Source organism: Barbatula barbatula (genome assembly GCF_947034865.1).
Source record: "Barbatula barbatula genome assembly, chromosome: 15".
NCBI classification, from domain to species: domain Eukaryota; kingdom Metazoa; phylum Chordata; class Actinopteri; order Cypriniformes; family Nemacheilidae; genus Barbatula; species Barbatula barbatula.
The window spans coordinates 13,032,384-13,051,151 of record NC_136778.1 but is presented as its reverse complement, the minus strand read 5'-3'; the positions used below and the strand labels follow the sequence as shown (position 1 = coordinate 13,051,151).

General features: G+C 38.1%; 1 protein-coding gene across 1 annotated transcript; it reads left to right on the top strand.

Annotated features, from left to right (window-relative positions):
- The first annotated feature begins 3,451 nt into the window (after positions 1-3,451).
- Positions 3,452-6,600, top strand: sox7 (SRY-box transcription factor 7). Its single transcript, XM_079474091.1, has 2 exons — positions 3,452-3,871; positions 4,885-6,600. The coding sequence occupies exons 1-2, from the start codon at positions 3,640-3,642 to the stop codon at positions 5,838-5,840; spliced, it is 1,188 nt and encodes a 395-aa protein (XP_079330217.1). The 5' UTR covers positions 3,452-3,639; the 3' UTR covers positions 5,841-6,600.
- Positions 6,601-18,768: the final 12,168 nt, after the last annotated feature.

Sequence of the window (18,768 nt, the reverse complement as noted above, 5' to 3'; positions counted from 1 at the left end):
TGTGTACATCTGTGTATTTATTTATGCAAAAGAGAAACACTTGAGGGGTGCTGGCCAATTCAATTACAATCCCCTTTTCCAAGACATACATTTTTTTAAACTGGATTTGTATTAACTCATCTATATTAAAACGATTAAATTGAATATGAACTAGAATTAAATATAAAAATATGATACAACAATATTGCAAATTTACATATAACTTGCATGTGTTTTTAATTGGCTTAAAAAAGCCCATAATGTATTCTGTACAAATATTGTAGATATATTTATTTATTAACTTCCTTTACAAACAATCATTTTGAGAAGGGTTTTGTCACCCAAGCATTCAATCACACTGGAAAGTCATTCTTACATAAATGTAACTTAAATGTTGAAAGACACGTTCTTAATATTGTGTAAAAGTGTCTGCCCTTTGTCTTGATAAACATTTGCATCAAATGCTTATTTAAAACATCTGTGATGAAATCATAATATAACTGTTACACATGAAGTGCAAATTTATCCATACACATTCCCGAAATCATTTAAAAAGTGACTGTTCATTTTTCTACCATTGGCACATTTTGACTTAAGGAACAGAAATAAAAGAAAATTCTGCCGTTTGCCCACGACCAACACTGTCAGCAATATTTGCTGTTGATATGATTCATACAAATTGACAATTTTGGTACATGGAGCATGTGGCTTAATCTTAATCCCACCTATTATGCACATATCCTCAGCGATGACGCTATATACACAAGCTTTCATTATTCCTGCGTGATTGATGATACTCCGCTCAAAGTATCCGTGCTTCTCTTTGTTACACTAGTGTATTTATCATAATGGTAATGTTATCCATTGGGCCTTCTTATTTAATGTATGTTAAGTATATATGTCTGAAGGCTTGAGTTGGTGCAAAATAACTGGCAGCAAATACGACGCTTTTGTTTAAAATCCTAATGACTTTGTCCCATGGTCAATATTGATCCTCTGGAAATCTGCGACACCAGAGGATGTCCTGTTTTATGAGATTAATCAAATCCAGGGGAACTGACGTTCTCTCAAACTGTTTGTTCACCTTTGTGGGCATCTGTTGAGAATTTGTGAAAGAAACAGCTTAGTCTTGAGTATAAATGGGTGGGTAACGTCTTGGAGAAGAGCCGTATTGAGAGGACATCAGAAACCCCAACCAGATAATCTTGTTTGGATTAAGAGTGGGTGTGTGGAGCAAAAAAGATGGAGATGGAAATGGAAACGGCTTATGTTACTCCGAACAATAATTGAACAATCTGCCACATGGCAACGGCTTAGTTAGTTTACTTGTTAAAATTGTCTCTAAAATTGAGCTTTTGAGTAAATCTGAAAGCATCATCAAACCCGTTTGTGATGGGGAAATAATAGAAACGCCTCCCACTCGTGCCCACGGTTTATGTCCAGAAGTGAAATGAGAGTGTCAGTTATGTTTAATAAAGGATCTTAAATAAAACTTGTTTCTTTAAAAAAACAATGCAATTACTTTATTAAATCCTAAAATTTGCTAATGCACTCCGAAAACTAAATTGGCTTCAAAAGGTTCTTCACAGCTTTGCAAAAGAAGAACCAATTTCTTTCTTACCTTTTTAAAATCTAGAGAAGCTTTTTCCACTATGAACCTTATATTCTGTGGATGTTGAAGGTTCTTTATGCAACCATTTATCCAAAAATCTTCTTTTATGGTATCATTGAGCGCCTCTATTTTTAAGAGAGTGACTGTAAAACTCTTAAAAATAAAGGTGCTTAAAAGGTTCTTCACAGCAATGCCATAGAAGAACCATTTTTGATTCCACTAAGAACCTTTTGGTCTTTCGGACGTTAAACGTTCTTTATGGGACCACCTAGACAAAAAAAGGTTGTTATATGGCATCGTCAATCACCTTTAATTTAAGCGTGTGATGTAATAGTTTAAACCTTGCACTTGTGATATATGCTAGACACGTCTGCATCTCCCCAAAATGAAATGATGAAATATGAAACTATTCTCCAAAATACAGAATGAGAAAATGTTGTTTACCACACAATCGTACGTTTCTGTCTTTCCACACGATGAGTAAACATAATTTGTCAGCTCCAGTCCGTCACACCCAAACACTCTTGCAGGTAGGGCATGGAAAGAAGGAAGTGTAGTGTCATATGCTGTGTGTTTTTGCAATCTGGGGCATAAAGATCCTTCTCCCTGTTCCTGTAAATAATGAATCCTACCATCTAAGCGTCCGTCCTTTGATTCTGGTCATTTTAAATTCTACTGACACCTCTATTGAACTTTTGAACATGACCATAGACTAATTCAATGTAACTACTGATAGCAGTATTTGAACTCCATTATGGGACGAATTGCTCCGTTGATATTGTCTTAGAGCAGAGCATTGGTTTATTCTGAACACTTCCTGTCTTCCTGCAGCCCTCATGAAGGGCCAACGGTAAAACTGTCAACAGGAACTTCTTGTCTGGTCGTGTCCATTCGGCTGGCTGTGAGGAATGATCAATATGACAAATACATTAATTGCATTTTACCCATCTTTTTATGCATGAAAGACCATGGAAAGCACCGTTTACGCAAAATGCTACGTGGATGGTCATTGATAAAGGTGCAATACATAACAAGTCTGAGCTTTTTGAGATTGAGTGAATCATGTAGAATGACCGGTTTTGACGAGTCAGTGATGCAGAACTTGTGAGGTAAACAACTGTTGTGTCAATCTCGATGAAAATTAAATAACAGTTCCTCCATCATAGCTCAATGAATGAAACACTGTGCCAGAGAAAAAACACGTCATCGGTTTAACCTGCTTAATGGTTGCTTGGACAGGACGGGCCCCATCGGAACAGGTTTGAGCATTTCTCCGAACTAAAAATAACTCTCCTTTCAAATGCATGTCTCTATACTAATATCCATAGAAAGTTAGCAACGCAATTTCGTGAGTGTTATTTTAAAGCTTTTAAAGAAATGACATTCATATAACTGTGTTCACATTGTACAGAAACTATAGTTTAACCATGAAAACGCAGTTGAAGGATGTTAATACAAATAGAATAAATTCGCCAAGAAAAACATACATTCACTATAATAAAACAATATGCAATATGAATATATATATATATATATAAGTCTTTATTTAAAATAGTAAACTTGAAAATGATTTCACAATATGTATGTCCCATTTATCCAATGGATTGCCTTTGTGAATAATAGTTAAAAAGTGTCCATATTTATGTATATAATGTCAGACGACACACACCAACACAAGCCAAATAACCCTACTAACAGCCCATGACGTGATTTTGAAGTAAAGCGTGTTGAAATATTTTTGTCACTGTTTTTTCTGTCGTGAATCTCAGGTTGCAGTCAAGGAGGAGCTGAAATCCTCCCGTGGGCCTCTGCTGGAAACTGCTCCTCTCATATAAAGCGCTTCCCCATGCCGGAGGAAACAGTGAATCACAGCTTCAGAGCGCAAAACACCGGTTCAGAGGTCTCTGCTCGACCACCTGCTCATTCACGGCCAGCTTTTATCGCTTTATTACTTAACTTTATATTTAAAAAAAACGAAAGTTAACTTCTAGGTCACATTCGCATCTGAGAAACAAAGTTTGTGTGAAGGTGAAGTTTGCGGTGCGCACATGGCTGCTCTGATAAGCGCGTATTCCTCCTGGCCGGAGAGCTTTGAGTGTTCTGCGGGAAATGCGGACTTACCTGACGGACACACCTCCCACAGGGCTCCCGCGGACAAGGTGTCGGAGCCGCGCATCAGGAGACCCATGAACGCGTTCATGGTGTGGGCCAAAGATGAGCGCAAGAGACTCGCGGTTCAGAACCCAGATCTACACAACGCGGAGCTGAGCAAGATGCTGGGTAAGACAAATGATACGGATATATTATCATTAATATTATTGTTATTATGTAGCACTGATCATGTACTTTGTTACATGAAAATTGTGTTTTAATTCTGCGCCTTATTTCACGGACTTGTTACAGAAACATTTACTGAGTTCTCTATTACAGATTCATCTCTATGCTTCTAAATTCATTGTAGAATTAAAAACAGACATTTCTAGAAGGTGTAGGCAGTTAAAATTACGACTATAGAGTAAACTTGACGTCCGTAATAAACTTTTTAAAAGCGCTAGAACAAACGTTTATTGAATTGATATGCATTTAATTGTTCCTCAATCACGAGCACATGTATCATTTTATATAATATTTATCATATACATCCCTCTGCGTTTTGCTTATTTTTAAAATAAGTTAAGGAAGGATTTAGAAAACTATAACTTATTTATTTTCTTATCAACCTTATTAACAATTACTTATTAACCTTATTTCAATATGTCAGTTAGAACATTTTAATTATTTGTGTTACTGTAATAGTTTCCAGTATTTGGTTTGTAGGCAAGTTTGATCAGTTACGCATTTACAGGAAATTTATCAATGAAACAATGATTTCAGGTATTTTAAAATGCCGAAATGAACGCTAATAATAACAATAAGAGCCTAAGAATGGCAATTACCTCAATAATAACAATAATATGAGTATAAACAGTTTTTAAAAAGTCAAACACAATAAAATAAGTGTAGTACAAAGTATTTTTAATTGAAATCAAAAGAAAGAATACTTTTTCATGTCATCTTTATTTTTTCATATTTATAGTGATCTGCATCTGCTTATAATAATCTGTGACATTATTTTGTGCTGGTGTTAATGTGATTATTAAAGGAATGATTTGTAACTTTCCAATTTATACCATCATGACAACATCTGTCCTTTTTCCTCTTTTCAATGATTATACTTCGTCAGGAACTTTAGTTCAGTTTTCACAGTTTAAAATGACATATAAGGCATCTGCTCTTTTTGTCCCTCTAAACAGGAAAGTCATGGAAAGCTTTAACTCCGCTGCAGAAGAAACCGTACGTGGACGAAGCGGAACGTCTGAGGGTACAGCACATGCAGGACTACCCCAATTACAAATACCGCCCTCGTAGAAAGAAGCAGCTGAAACGCATCTGTAAACGCGTGGACCCTGGTTTCCTCCTGACCTCCCTAGGTCCGGACCAGAATTCTCTACCGGACCCCCGGGGTTGCTGTCACCCCCTTGACAAAGATGATGAGAGTGGTGTGAGTGGTGGATTCAGTTCTCCTAATGTAACTCTACCGGGTGTGAGGGTCTTCAGAGACCCTGCAAACTCCAACAGCAGCTTCGACCCATACCCGTACGGCTTGCCCACACCACCCGAGATGTCACCTTTGGACGCCGTGGACCATGAGCACCAATCCTACTACTCATCCCCGAGCTCTGTCTCCACCAGCTCCTGTTCATCCTCCACCTCTTGCCCAGAAGACAGACGTTCAACCCCTGTCCACATGAGCAGTCCACCTCCATACCATCCAGAGTACTCGCAACAGACGGCTCTACACTGTGGGAGCACACATTTGGGCCACATCTCGATGTCTCATCAGGGAAGTGGGGTGACTCTCATCCCTGCTCCTCCGCTTTCCTATTACAGCCCATCGTTCCCCCAAGTTTCGATTCACCCCGGGCATCAGGGGCACCTGGGCCAGCTGTCGCCTCCTCCAGAACAGGGGCATCTGGAGAGTTTGGACCAACTGAGCCAGGCTGAATTGCTAGGTGAGGTAGACCGAGATGAGTTTGACCAGTATCTCAATTCAACAAGCTATCACCCCGAGCAGGGTGGGATGACAGTCACGGGACACATCCAGGTAACACCGGCTTCCGTTTGCTCCAGCAGCGCTACTGAAACCAGCCTCATCTCTGTATTGGCTGACGCCACGGCAGCCTATTACAACAACTACAGCATTTCATAAACAACTAAATAAGGACCATTAATAGAAACTGTGCGATGTTCGCGGGTCAGCGGTGTGACTGACAGGTAAACAAAAGGGGCGCTATGGAGGGAGCGGAAGAGAGAAGCTACAGGAAGTCGATGGACACCTCAGGGATGCATAGATAAAAACTAAAGTTCATTCCCATCTTTGTTTCCAAAAAAAGAACGGAAGTAAAAAAAATGGACAAACCGAAATGCTCTCATATCTTGCGACAGAAACATGTACATATGCTATGAAGCTTATTTATATATCGAATTGCTTTGCATTAAAGCTTATTGTATTGCTTTTTTCAGTTCAGATATATTCTTCATTTTCCAACCTCAATTGTTTTACCTCAAGAATTATTTAAGTGAGGCTGGTCTTTTCCGTATGTCCTTAATAGGATGTTATTTTGAAGGAATTGCCTTTTGTTTTATTTTTTACGTTCATTTCAAAATATATATATGTACTCATGAACAGTTAAGAAAATAATGATGGTGAATACAGTTGTATGCCAATATAGGTTTGCCATGTTAATTTAATTGAGTTTAGCATTCTCGATGAACAGCTATTGACATCAAACCCCTTTCTGTTTGACTTATCTTGATGGAGTGGTCAGATTTGATGATGAATTGCATTGTGTATAAATACAGCACATTCTGTCTGTAGGTCTGGACATAAGAAAAAATTTGCAGATGCTGTTGTTCATTTTGTGAAATATTAAAGATGAATGTTTTGAGGTCTCTTCTGAACCAGACTTAAATAAAAACAATATAAATACAGGTCAAAGACTTTTGTAATTTATTCATGGCTTGAGGTCATTTCATTTACAATTATCACCATTTATGTTCATCTCTAAATTAATTCATAACTGTATATTTATTTACAGTTTTCATATTTTTTTTTGAAGCACACAGTTAGTACTGATTAATTGTACAAGTTCGGGCAGTTTGATGTCCCATGGAGAACCTGACCTGTGAAATTTTGTTGTGCATGCCGGGTTGTTGCTATGACCACGGCACTGGAAATCAGCGGTTACCACCCTGCATTCCCAGTTTGCTATCACCAACACCCATTATGCACTCAGTTTCACTCCTCTGCGGATCAGAGGATTAGTGTAAAACAGGCTCTGCTGTTTTTTTCCCCGCCTCCATCTCTACGGGCCTTTTGTTTCTCCGTCTTATTCTGGGTGCGTGTCTTAAGCATAATGTTGGAACTCCCCTCCTACCCAAACTCCCCCCCTCTCCTGCCTGTCCTATCTTGCTGATGCAGACTTTCATAATCTCTGCGAAATAAATAAATACACCTCGTTCCCGTCAACTGTTTTACACGTTCATTTTTCTTGTTCTCCCTCCGTCTCTCTCTCTCCCTCTATTTTGGAATTCCTTCTCATTTTTGATAAAAGGAATCTGAAAGGGGGGCTCGGGGGGGGGGGGAGTCGCAGTGGCGGGCGTTTGACAAATCCTGGAGTCTGGCTTGGTCTTCCTGCGTTTTTTGGGAACGTTTGAGTCGTGTTTCTTGTAAAAAGGATGTGGCGGAGAAGCAGTGTTTCCTGCCTGATAAGAGTAAAGCCTCTCTCCGTCAGGATGTTTGGGCCCCGGCCGGTCCCCGCATTAAAAGAGCCCGTGGCGTAGGAAAGGGGACCTGCTGTTCGCTTTAGCAGGGAGGAAACATGGCTCTCGTTGATTAATATCACACACCGTGGTTTTTTTTAGGGCTTGGATTTGACCCTCCTCTGGTCTGACCACACACCGGGCTTCGTACAGATTTTCCTAATCTGTCTCTGTCACTGGCTCCAAAGACAAGTGGAGGCAGCTCATGGTTGTGATGGGTGAGTTGGGAAACACGTTTTCGTATTAATTTTTTGAAACATTTTAATAGAGGCACATTCATCATATGTTAGTGACCAAATGTGTTTGGGAAAAGGGGGCGAATGGGGCCACCAGCCCTAGGGCCAAGGCCTTCCTTATAACCCAAACACCTTTGGGCTTGAGGTTAGTGGGCCCGATACAACCTATTTTACTGCCCTGGAGGAAGGACATTGTGTCTTATATGTACAAGGCATGCACGTCAACATTGGCAAGAAAGTAATATAAAAAGATTGCATCCAATATTTTGGCTTTATTTTTGTTTAATTTTGTTGTGCAAATTCTGCAGTGTACATTAAAAGTTTAAGGTCAGCTGAAGTGTGATCATAAAAACCTGGAGGCATATGCATATGTCAAGTGGATACAGCACACTTGTGGTGGTTAAGGAAGAGACCCCCCCTCATACGATTGCTTTGGGTGTACAGCAATACACAATAAAGCACTATATAAATCCTTCATTCATTCATTTAAATGTTTGAATGTTTGGAATACGATTGAATTATGCAGAAAAAGCATTTTATAATAGTCCAGATTCAGAATACTGTTAAAAATCATCCAATGAGTGATGCAACAAAAAGCTACTGATAAAAGTCAAGAAGACATTTTTGCATTGTAACATTTTGCGATATTTTGTGTAATACTTTTTGTCATGTATTGGTGAATTGACCATTCTCAAATGTGTAAAAGTAATCTAAAAAATGAGCAAGTGACCCTAAACATTTAAATTGAAGAATAAAAGCCTGCTTTTGAAAGGCTCTCACAAAAATATTAGCCCATTTCATAGTTCTCATAAGCACCACCACCCATTGCAGTCACTGTGGAGACTGCTGACTTTCAGGAAGCCGAGCCAAACAATCAGCTCATCTGCTACAATCTTTTCCTGTGTGAAACTTGAATAATTCTCCATGCAACATACTAAGAATACATTGCACTCAATGTCACACAGAATGGCCTCTATTACCATGTTCCATATATAGCCAGAGTTCTGGATGCTCTCAGCATGAGAATTACATTAAATATTATATTGTAATTATAAAAAAAATCATATATAATTATATATAGGCTACTACAATTTAATGAATATTATTATATTAATAATATATACTGAACAATAGAAAAATAACATATGTCAAGATATCTTAAGAGTGTTTATAAATTAGAGGTCATAGTCAAAAAACCTTGAAGTAACATTTTTAACTTTTTATTCTATTTGATAATGGCACCAAATAAAAAAACATGATCAAATTAAGTGATTTGCGCGAGTAAATTACATCCAAAATCAATGCAAAGACCAATGAAAATATTTGTCAGATTCTGTCACTCACGAGAACATAACAAACTTTTCCTGCGAGTAATAATGAGCGTGGAACTGGATTGTTTGCGTTTGGTGTGAACCCACACCCAGCATAACCTTTACAAATTGAAAATGATACTAAATTATTTACAAATATTCTATTGAAAAATTTTTTTACATTTTAGAAAAATGGGGTAAAAATACCAAATAATTCATTATATTCTACACTTTAGCTACATATATATGCGTATTTAAACATTTTCTTCACATGTTACCAGTCAAAAATCCCTCTTATATGTCTCAAAGGTACTGTACTGTATATAGTTTGAATAAGCAAATTTCCTCCTTTTAATGGGCATTTCTTGTTTTTTCTTCCTGATTGCTCCCTGGATCGGCTCCATTCTAAGGTCAGTGCTGTGGAACGTGGATGTCAGGTAGTCTCAACTGCTTCCTGTTTCCCCAACAGTGATGTCACATCGGCTAATGCATGCAAGAAAGTGCTGCAGCACGCGCCATCTTCCTCAAAGCGGGCATCTGATGGTGTGACACGGTCTGAACGACCTTGCTGAACACATCTGGGTAAAGTATTAGGTGTCCTGTGGGAGGGGGGTCATGCTTATTGACGCCTCTGTCGGAGACATACTGGCTCGAGCTCTCATCATAAACACTACTGGGTGTGGAAAAAAGCCACCTGATAACGTCAGCTCTAAAATAAGTATGGTACACATGTGTATGCTGTAAACTGGGGGGGTTCAAAGATGTAAAGATGAGTTTTACTATAAAACTAATTCAGACGTTTACATTTTTGCCAATCATCAAATTACTGTAAACAAATAACAATTCTTTTGTGATGCTGCACTGTAAGGAAATAGTGTAGATAGTCATTTCTTATTACATATATAGTGATTAGTGTTTAATTTGACTGGGATATTTTGGCTAATCCTAAAATACACAAAGCTAATGATTGATTCTGAAAGCACATTTCCCAGCCCCGTTCGGCGTGTCTATGAGTCACAGTGCAGTTCTCATTTATTTGTAATACTGTATATTAAATAGTTACTGTACATTGTAGTATGAAAAAATGCATGTACAGTATACATACATACAGTATATAAATACAGTAACTGTAAATGAATGCTTCCACTGAAAAAATGACTTCTTTTCACATAAATAACCAATCATTGTTAAAATGGACATTTTAAGCCATTTGGCTTTAAGTAGGCTAAATTTTTGTGCATTATTAGGCCGCCTGCATGTAAAAAAAGACGTTGAAATTCTTAGTAGAATTCCTAATATTGTGTAGGGTTGCATTAGCAATGAGGATAATGTCATTTTTTATTAATTTCCTATATAAATCTATTATGTTATTATGACTTATTATTTTAAAACCGATTGCTGTATTTTGTCCAACAAAATGATTTCCCCACTAAAAAAAATGTCATGAAAACTTCTCGCATTAGTGCATTACAACAGTCTGCATTGTCACTCCTCTATGTCATATTCTCATGTCAAACCTTCCAAACAGAACAAGACTCTGTGTCTGTCAACCGTGGTCATTGCACATACCTGCATGTGGATCCAGAAGAATAATAACCTGCTTACTATTCATATTTGGCATCTATTACTGGTGGCTGGGGATTATAGGTCTAGCGGTTCTCCTGCATTCCCGCTTATTGTGGTAGAACAACAGACTCTGCAAGCAGATGTGATGCAGGCGTGGTGCAAGGCCAGCTAAAGAATGGACCAGACCTGGCCCAGGGCCCTGTGCCATGTGGTGGAGCCAGCGCATGGGTACAGATGGGAACCCCTGGAAAACTGGAGGGATGCTGCAAGCGGCCAACAACCACCCACCTGTACCTGGATGTGAATACGCCAGACGTGTTGCGCCCGGCACCTGTTTACTGCAGATACTGGTGCCATTAACTGAGAAAATGAGGTTGGACTTTCACTGCCAACCGTGAGTGAGTAAACAGCTCCTCAATTATTTTCTTAGAGCAAAACGATTCCAATATTGGTATTTTATGGCTAGTCTTTCTCCACCCGCTCGGTTTTGTCAGGTTATGAGATGTTTCTGCATGTTTCTGAGATGTATTCCTTGTAAAATTTCATAAATCGTGAAAATCAAAGATGCGATCTCTTTAATATGTCAATGATTTCTCCTAGACATCAATTAGATTTTGGGGAGTAAATGGAAACTTTTACTCAGACATTATTCCTGAGAAAGAGCCAGAAATCTCACAAATGTCGAGTTTCAGAAGAGAGCTCAAAACTGAGCTCAGATTTGTCAAGTCAGCAATCAAAGGTCAATATCAGGGACATGCACAGGAATTTTGAGGGGCAGTTGCTCTGACTTTTTTGGGGCACCCCCCAAAAAAATTTAAACTCACAGGCTATATGAAGGACTGAGAATAACAGTGTCTTTATTAAAATATATATACACAAAGAAGTAAAACACTGAAATACAGCACTCAATCACCGTAACTTCTACTAATAATAACACAGAAAAACATGACTTGAGTCATAAAAATCCCTACATCAATATCCCTATCAAAATGCCTCCCTGAATTGTCTCTCCCTCTCCTGACTCCGCCTCTTTTCAGTGGGCATCTTGGCATCAAACAATACCCAAAATAGGATTTAGGCATTTAGCCATTTTGAATGAAATAACATGATGCATAACTTCCATCATTCATTCTTCTTGCTAAAACGAAATGTGAGAAACTAACAATCAGCAGAAATGTAGCTTAGTTTGCCTAATAGAGTGTTCACACCAAACATGGTAAATACACTATAATACCTACCAAAATAGTAGCCTAGGCTGCTTGTCTGCAAGCGATCTCTCTTATTGTTTCAGCTTAACGTGGCAAACTCAGCCTGGATTTATGAAGATTTTAATTCATTTAAAAAAACTTGATGATGATGATCGTTCGTTTGTTATACTGTACATCACAAACTCACCTTTTCCGACAACGTTGAGTCGTCTCATCCGACAACCACGACAATCTCCTTCTAGGGCCGCTCATGGAGACTCAGCTCAGGTGCCGGTCGCGTGCAACCCCCCTGTGCACGTCCCAGGTCAATATCCAATAATACCTCAAACATTTCTCATCAAATCCAGTTTATTTAACCCATACAATCTACATTCATTTAACAGCTCCATACTGTATTTTAACAATTTTGTCAGATCTTTCAAAAGCGATTGTAAAAGAAACATCCACGACTGATTTGATACCTACACTCCTAAAAATAGAGATGCTGCTAAAGGTTCTTCCCAGCGATGCCATAGAAGAACCATACAGTCAAAAATTATTCCTTTATGAATCATTTATTTTTCACAATTATCTTTATTGTTTTTTTTTCAAAATCAAGACAAAAACCCCACACAAGAAATTAAATAACCAAATTAAACATGAATTAAAACGGTTTTCAATCACAGCAATGTTATTTAACCCTGTTGTTTTACTCAATCCAAAATGATTCTACTGTCAGGTCCACTTGACCGCAGAAGTGAAGAAAGAGAGTCCAGATGTCGATACCTTTAACATCTCTTTGAAAGCAAATGTACATTTTTCCAAAGCAAGGTTACATGACGTGGCCCATTTATTTTTTTAAATAGTAAAACAACTGAGAACTGCATCAAATCTTCTAAGATGAGCAACTTCTGAGTTATCAAATGAAACAATACAACACTACAATTACCAAAGACATGGCACCCTCTAACAAAGGCTTTGCTTTAGCAAAACGCTAAAGCAAAGAATAACTTCTTCAACTTCAGAATAGCTCCTTCTCAGCGATTTACGTGACATTTGTGTCAGGAACTTCCTCACTTGTGACCTAAAATACCCATTAGGAGCTGACACATAGCTCTAATCAGTGTTCCAGAGTCAGATTCACAGCTCACCCATTGCTTTGCTGATGCAGATAATGATACCATGTACATCCCACTAGGGTCAGTGTGCGCAGGCTGCAGTCTACAGGCTTGTTTTTGTAGCACAGGAGTTCCCAGGAGTGTCATAACTCTTAACCCCAATGTGGAGAAGGATGTTCCTATTGTGCTTCCTAATTGCAATGTGGATCTTTCATTTAGCCCGTGTTAAACATGACGTCATTTCCCGTCCTGCTGCTGGCAGTCGAGTTTGGTGACAGCACAACACGCAGGAATTTTTTGTTCCAGTGATGCCTGACCTATTAAACTGCAAAAATGTCAGCTACTTATTTTAAAGGTCTTACAAGTAACAGGAATGCCAAACTTGAGCCGCAGAGTTTTTTCAGGCACTGTAATTTTACACAATCGTAGACCTCTAGATTTAGTTTGCTTGTTTATCACGATGTGATACTTGTGACTGATCTGAAGTCTGTAACTATTGTGTCTGTGTTTACCCAACTAATTTCCTGAAACTGCAGTAATGATTCTGATGAGTGATGCTTTAAACGGTTTCATCCTGTTTCGGCTGCCGTTGACTTTATACCTGCTTTGTTGACAAATCGTACAAGAATGCATATGTGAGTTATTCAGGCATTTGCCTGTGAAAGCAAAAAACTCTTTTCAATGATCAACCTTCAACACGCTTAAAGTGAGTACATAGCAGTACTTACTTCTCACCAGTGCAAAAAGCATTGCGTTTTCCCTCAAATATGTGAATCTGGCAAAAACGAATTTCCGATGCCTTGATCCCATGTGTTTACAGTGTGATAACAGGGGGGAGGATCAGTAGCAGCTGACCTTGGCCACTGCACAAAGTAACATCATTTCCCCACATGTGAGCAAACATTATGGGGTGATGTTGTTTATGGGTTTGCAAGGAATCTTTTCCTGGTGGATAGTCCGATCTGTTTCCTTAAGACTTGACTTCAAATGAAAATTGTGGAAATGAGTCATACTGCCCCTGATGTCTGATAGTTCATTATGACGCAATTTGACAGGTGCATAACAGGATGTCAACTAAAGTGTGTATAGGTCATCATACACTCTTAAAAATAAAGGTGCTTAAAAGCTTTCCATAGAAGAACATTTTTGGTTCCACAAAGAACCATTCAGTCAAAGGTTCCTTAAAGAACCTTTGAAAGAAAGTTAAAGGTGTTAAAAGTGGAACCAAAAGGTTCTTCTATGGCATCGAAGAACCTTTTGAAGTACCTTTTTAAGAGTGTATGAGGGGGGAGATGAGACGTAAATGATGTTAAAATGTTGGGGGTTGATGGACCCTCAAACAAATATGTCTCACATGTAAACAATTATGTTTAAATATCCTTTGCAAATGTACAGTAACAGTACATTCACTTGCTATACCTAGAACTTAAACTTTTGTACAATTTTCCCTTTGCCTTATTATTGGAATGTGACTTCAGTTAAAGCACATGCAAACATCGGGAAACAATTAGGAAAGCTATAATTTTCTATTAGTATCTCACGACTTGTCAAGTCCAATGACTCAATTCACTGTGATGATGAGGGAAAATTTGGGCAAATGTGGGAAAATGTAACATGATGTACTCCAGAAACTAATCATTAGGTATAAACAATGCAATGGAAGCCAGCGATAAAAAACATTATATTATCAAGATATGTCTTTCTTTACGGGTACAGTTTGTCCTCCCATAGTATCATTTACATTTAAATGAATGCGTTCAATTTGTTGTGCATTGTGTTAGTGCTGAACATTTCGGTGTTTCATTATTATTAGTGTGAAATTCTATTGAAATGCCTTAAACTTGGATGCTTTGTTTACAAGATTCGAGCCAAAAATCTGACAGAAAAATATTGTAGATGTTGCGTTATCCTGCTGGAAGTAGCCATCAGAGGATGGGTACATGGTGGTCATAAAGGGATGGACATGGTCAAACAATGCTCAGGTAGGCCGTGGCATTGAAATGTGCCCAATTGGCACTAAGGGGCCTAAAGTGTGCCAAGAAAACATCCCCCACACCATTACACCAACACCAGCCTGCACAGTGGTAACAAGCCATGATAGATCCATGTTCTCATTCTGTTAACGTCAAATTCTGACTCTACCATCTGAATGTCTCAACAGAAATCGAGACTCATCAGACCAGGCAACATTTCTCCAGTCTTCAACTGTCCAATTTTGGTGAGCTCGTGCAAATTGTAGCCTCTTTTTCCTATTTGTAGTGGAGATGCGTGGTACCCGGTGGGGTCTTCTGCTGTTGTAGCCCATCCGCCTCAAGGTTGTGCGTGTTGTGGCTTCACAAATGCTTTGCTGCATACCTCGGTTGTAACGAGTGGATATTTCAGTCAAAGTTGCTCTTCTGTCAGCTTGAATCAGTCGGCCCATTCTCCTCTGACCTCAACAAGGCATTTTCGCCCACAGGACTGCCGCATACTGGATGTTTTTCCCTTTTCACACCATTCTTTGTAAACCCTAGAAATGATTGTGCGTGAAAATCCCAGTAACTGAGCAATTTGTGAAATACTCAGACCGGCCCGTCTGGCACCAACAACCATGCCACGCTCAAAATTGCTTAAATCACCTTTCTTTCCCATTCTGACATTCAGTTTGGAGTTCAGGAGATTGTCTTGACCAGGACCACACCCCTAAATGCATTGAAACATTTGAAGCAAATGTGATTGGTTGATTAGATAATTGCATTAATGAGAAATTGAACAGGTGTTCCTAATAATCCTTTAGGTGAGTGTGTGTATATACTGTATATATACACTATATAACTAATGTTCTTTAAGTCAGCCTAATTCGAATTTCTTGTAAAGCCAATTTGCTTTAACCTAAAAGTGTAAGGCAGCTTTTGAATTTAAGCTTTCGTTGAAATAGGGGATTTTTTATAATGTTACGTGCAAGAACGAATTCCTGACAATGCAAACTCCATAATTATTTTATTTACAGCAAAGAAAGGCAACATAGCACATGAGTACAGTGGCGTACTGAAGAGCCATGTGACAGGATAGTATATCAACTGTAAAGTTTTATTTTAAAGCGTGTTTGTGTGAATGCAACTTTGCATATGTGTCTGAATTAATTCAGCTGGTTCTTTATGCAAGTGAGGTTGATTATGGAAAAATTCAGAAATTAGCATTTGATTAAGTGTCTGATGTTCACAGATACTCACCTTCCTCTATGTCCTCTCTTTCGTTCCCTTTCTCTCTCTCTCTCTCTCTCTCTCTCCACCACCCCAACCACTTTCTCACATACAAATATACAAAAAATTATTTTATCTAATAAAATGTCCGAGAACACAGTTTGTGAATACAGCTTCCCAGTTTGAAGGAAGAGATTTACAAATTTACAGGTGAATATAAGTAATTGTATTGTTTTAATTTGAGAAACAATAAATGCTAATCATGCGAAAACTATTGGTATTCTTAAAGACATGTACACAGCTACAGCTACAAAGAAGGTTCTGCTGTATTTGTGTCTGACATGTGTCAGTGTGAGGCAGCAGCTAAGCTCTGATGTCAGAACTCACGTGTGGGCCAGACAAACTTGACTCATGCTGAGATAATATTAACTTTAGAAATGGCTTGCACATTAGAATGTATATCACTTAAAACAGATCAAAACAAGATTATTAATATTTTGTAGAATAAATGATCAATTTATTTTTCTTACATTCCATATTTGTCCATGACAACCACCTTGTGACGTCCCCTTGGAATTCTTTCAGTGCAAACCGGATCCATTGCCATTTAAAAAATGTTAGGACGGTTCCATAATTCAGGAAAGACCAAAAGGGCGGAGCAAGAGGTGTGAGCAGTGAACATGGGGTGGAGAGGGGGAACATCAAGACGTCAACTTCTGAATGACTGACTCGGGGCAGAACGTCACAGGGGTCTGGCCACACATGACTCAGTTGAAAAAAGATTCTGTCCTTATTCACCCTTCCACTTGGCCAAGCTTCTTATGACACGGACAGATGGTGGGAAGGGCAGGTTCGGCTTTAAAGAGTATGAGTGTATCTGCAGGAAGACACAGACTCTGATGAATAAGCAGTTTACCCATGAAATGACTACAATGTGTGTTAATATGTCCTTGCAAGGTGCAGTTTCTGATAAGTAAATGACTAGCATTGAGAATGTTTCCAAGCTGTTTCCTTATGTTTTAAGGTTTGATGTTTGTATATGCTCATTCCCAGAAGTCTAACGGCCTGTGCTCATGATATATACAGCATCAGTGATTCCCTACCAGACGTACAAATACCCAAAGGGGTAGTTGAGCCTTCCTGATGATTGGTGGGGGTACAGTACGTGATGTGAGGTTGGGAACTTCTAATATATGTATTAAATCATGGAAACTACATATCTGTATCTTTTTTCACCGAAAAACTTAAAGTTATGTTATCATTTACTTAGCCTATTGTCATTTTAAATCTTTGACGTTCATTCTTGTGTGGAACACAATGGTAACCAAACAACATTGGTCCCCATTGACTTACATTGTATGGACACAAAACCACTGAGACAATTTTCAAAATATCTCTATAATTGTCAATAAATGTCAGTAATTTGTACATTGTAAAATAAAATGTAGAAAAATAAAATATCTGTCAGCTGGAGTGACAGAAAGATACCGTAAAATAATACTTTCTTTCCTGTAAAATTACAGGATATAAGGATATATATTATAAATTGAAATTTTACAGTTTCTGACCGAAAAATAAATTAATAATTAAAAATCTTGTTAAAAAAGGAACATTTTCTGGCAGCTGGGGTGCCAGAAATAAACTGTAAAATGTTTTTTCTCTATTGCACATTTAAATTTGTTGTCTTTTTCTAAAATTTCAATCATTTTCATTCAATAATTTTCAATAGTTTTTTCCACGTGTTACTAAAACACATTAAAAACATTTGTAATTGTACAGAATGTTTTCTGTAAAATTCATTTTTTACAGCGCATCCTTTACAGGAATAGCATAAGGGTGAATACATGAAGACAGAATTAAAATTTTTGGGTGAACGGTCACAGATTTAATTGAACTCTTGATTTTAATACTGGTTTTACATAAATCCATTATGAGCAGCTTTGCGTTTCTTGCTGGTGGACACTCTTCACATGTTAGCTTGCTTAAACCAGTACTGTGAAACATATATTGATGTAGTATTTACATAATACTGTAATTCTGATATCAGATATTTTGCTATAGATCAATTGAATATTTAATTTCTTTTTGAACCAGAATTGTTGCCTCAGGATAGCAATGTGTTATACATTATTGTAATTACTGTTGAATAAGAGCGCCATTAATCCATTTTGCATCTGGGCCACCTATTAAGGTAACTGGATCACACCCTCCTGAGCCCTGTTCTTATATGGGATGTCTTACCCTTTTAAGCATCATACTGTCTGTGTACAAATTAAGCGAAAAAGTATCACTTAATAGTATAGTTCATCACTTATTCATCATTTTTGAGAAATTAGGTTTTGTGTCCAATGTAAGTCAACGAGGGCCAATGTCTTTGTTACCAATACAAAATATGTTGGATGTGACATGAAGTTGATTAAATGAAGAAAGAAATTTCATTTATGAGTAAACTATCCCTTTAATGGTGCTGATGTGAGGGCGAACCCAACCGTTTAAGGGCGCTTTCTCACCTTAAGTTCGGTTCAGTTGGTCTGGACCAATGGCAAAAAATTATACACTGTAGGATTTTTCAGTAACAATATATCCAAGTGTAGTTATTTGTGGCTGATAATGTGCTAAATATGTGTGCTCTTTTACACAGTAGCCAAGTTCTTGTCATGTGTCCAAAGCCTCAGCAGATTCTGATGCAGTCTCAGGGTGATTAAGAAGGCTTTTC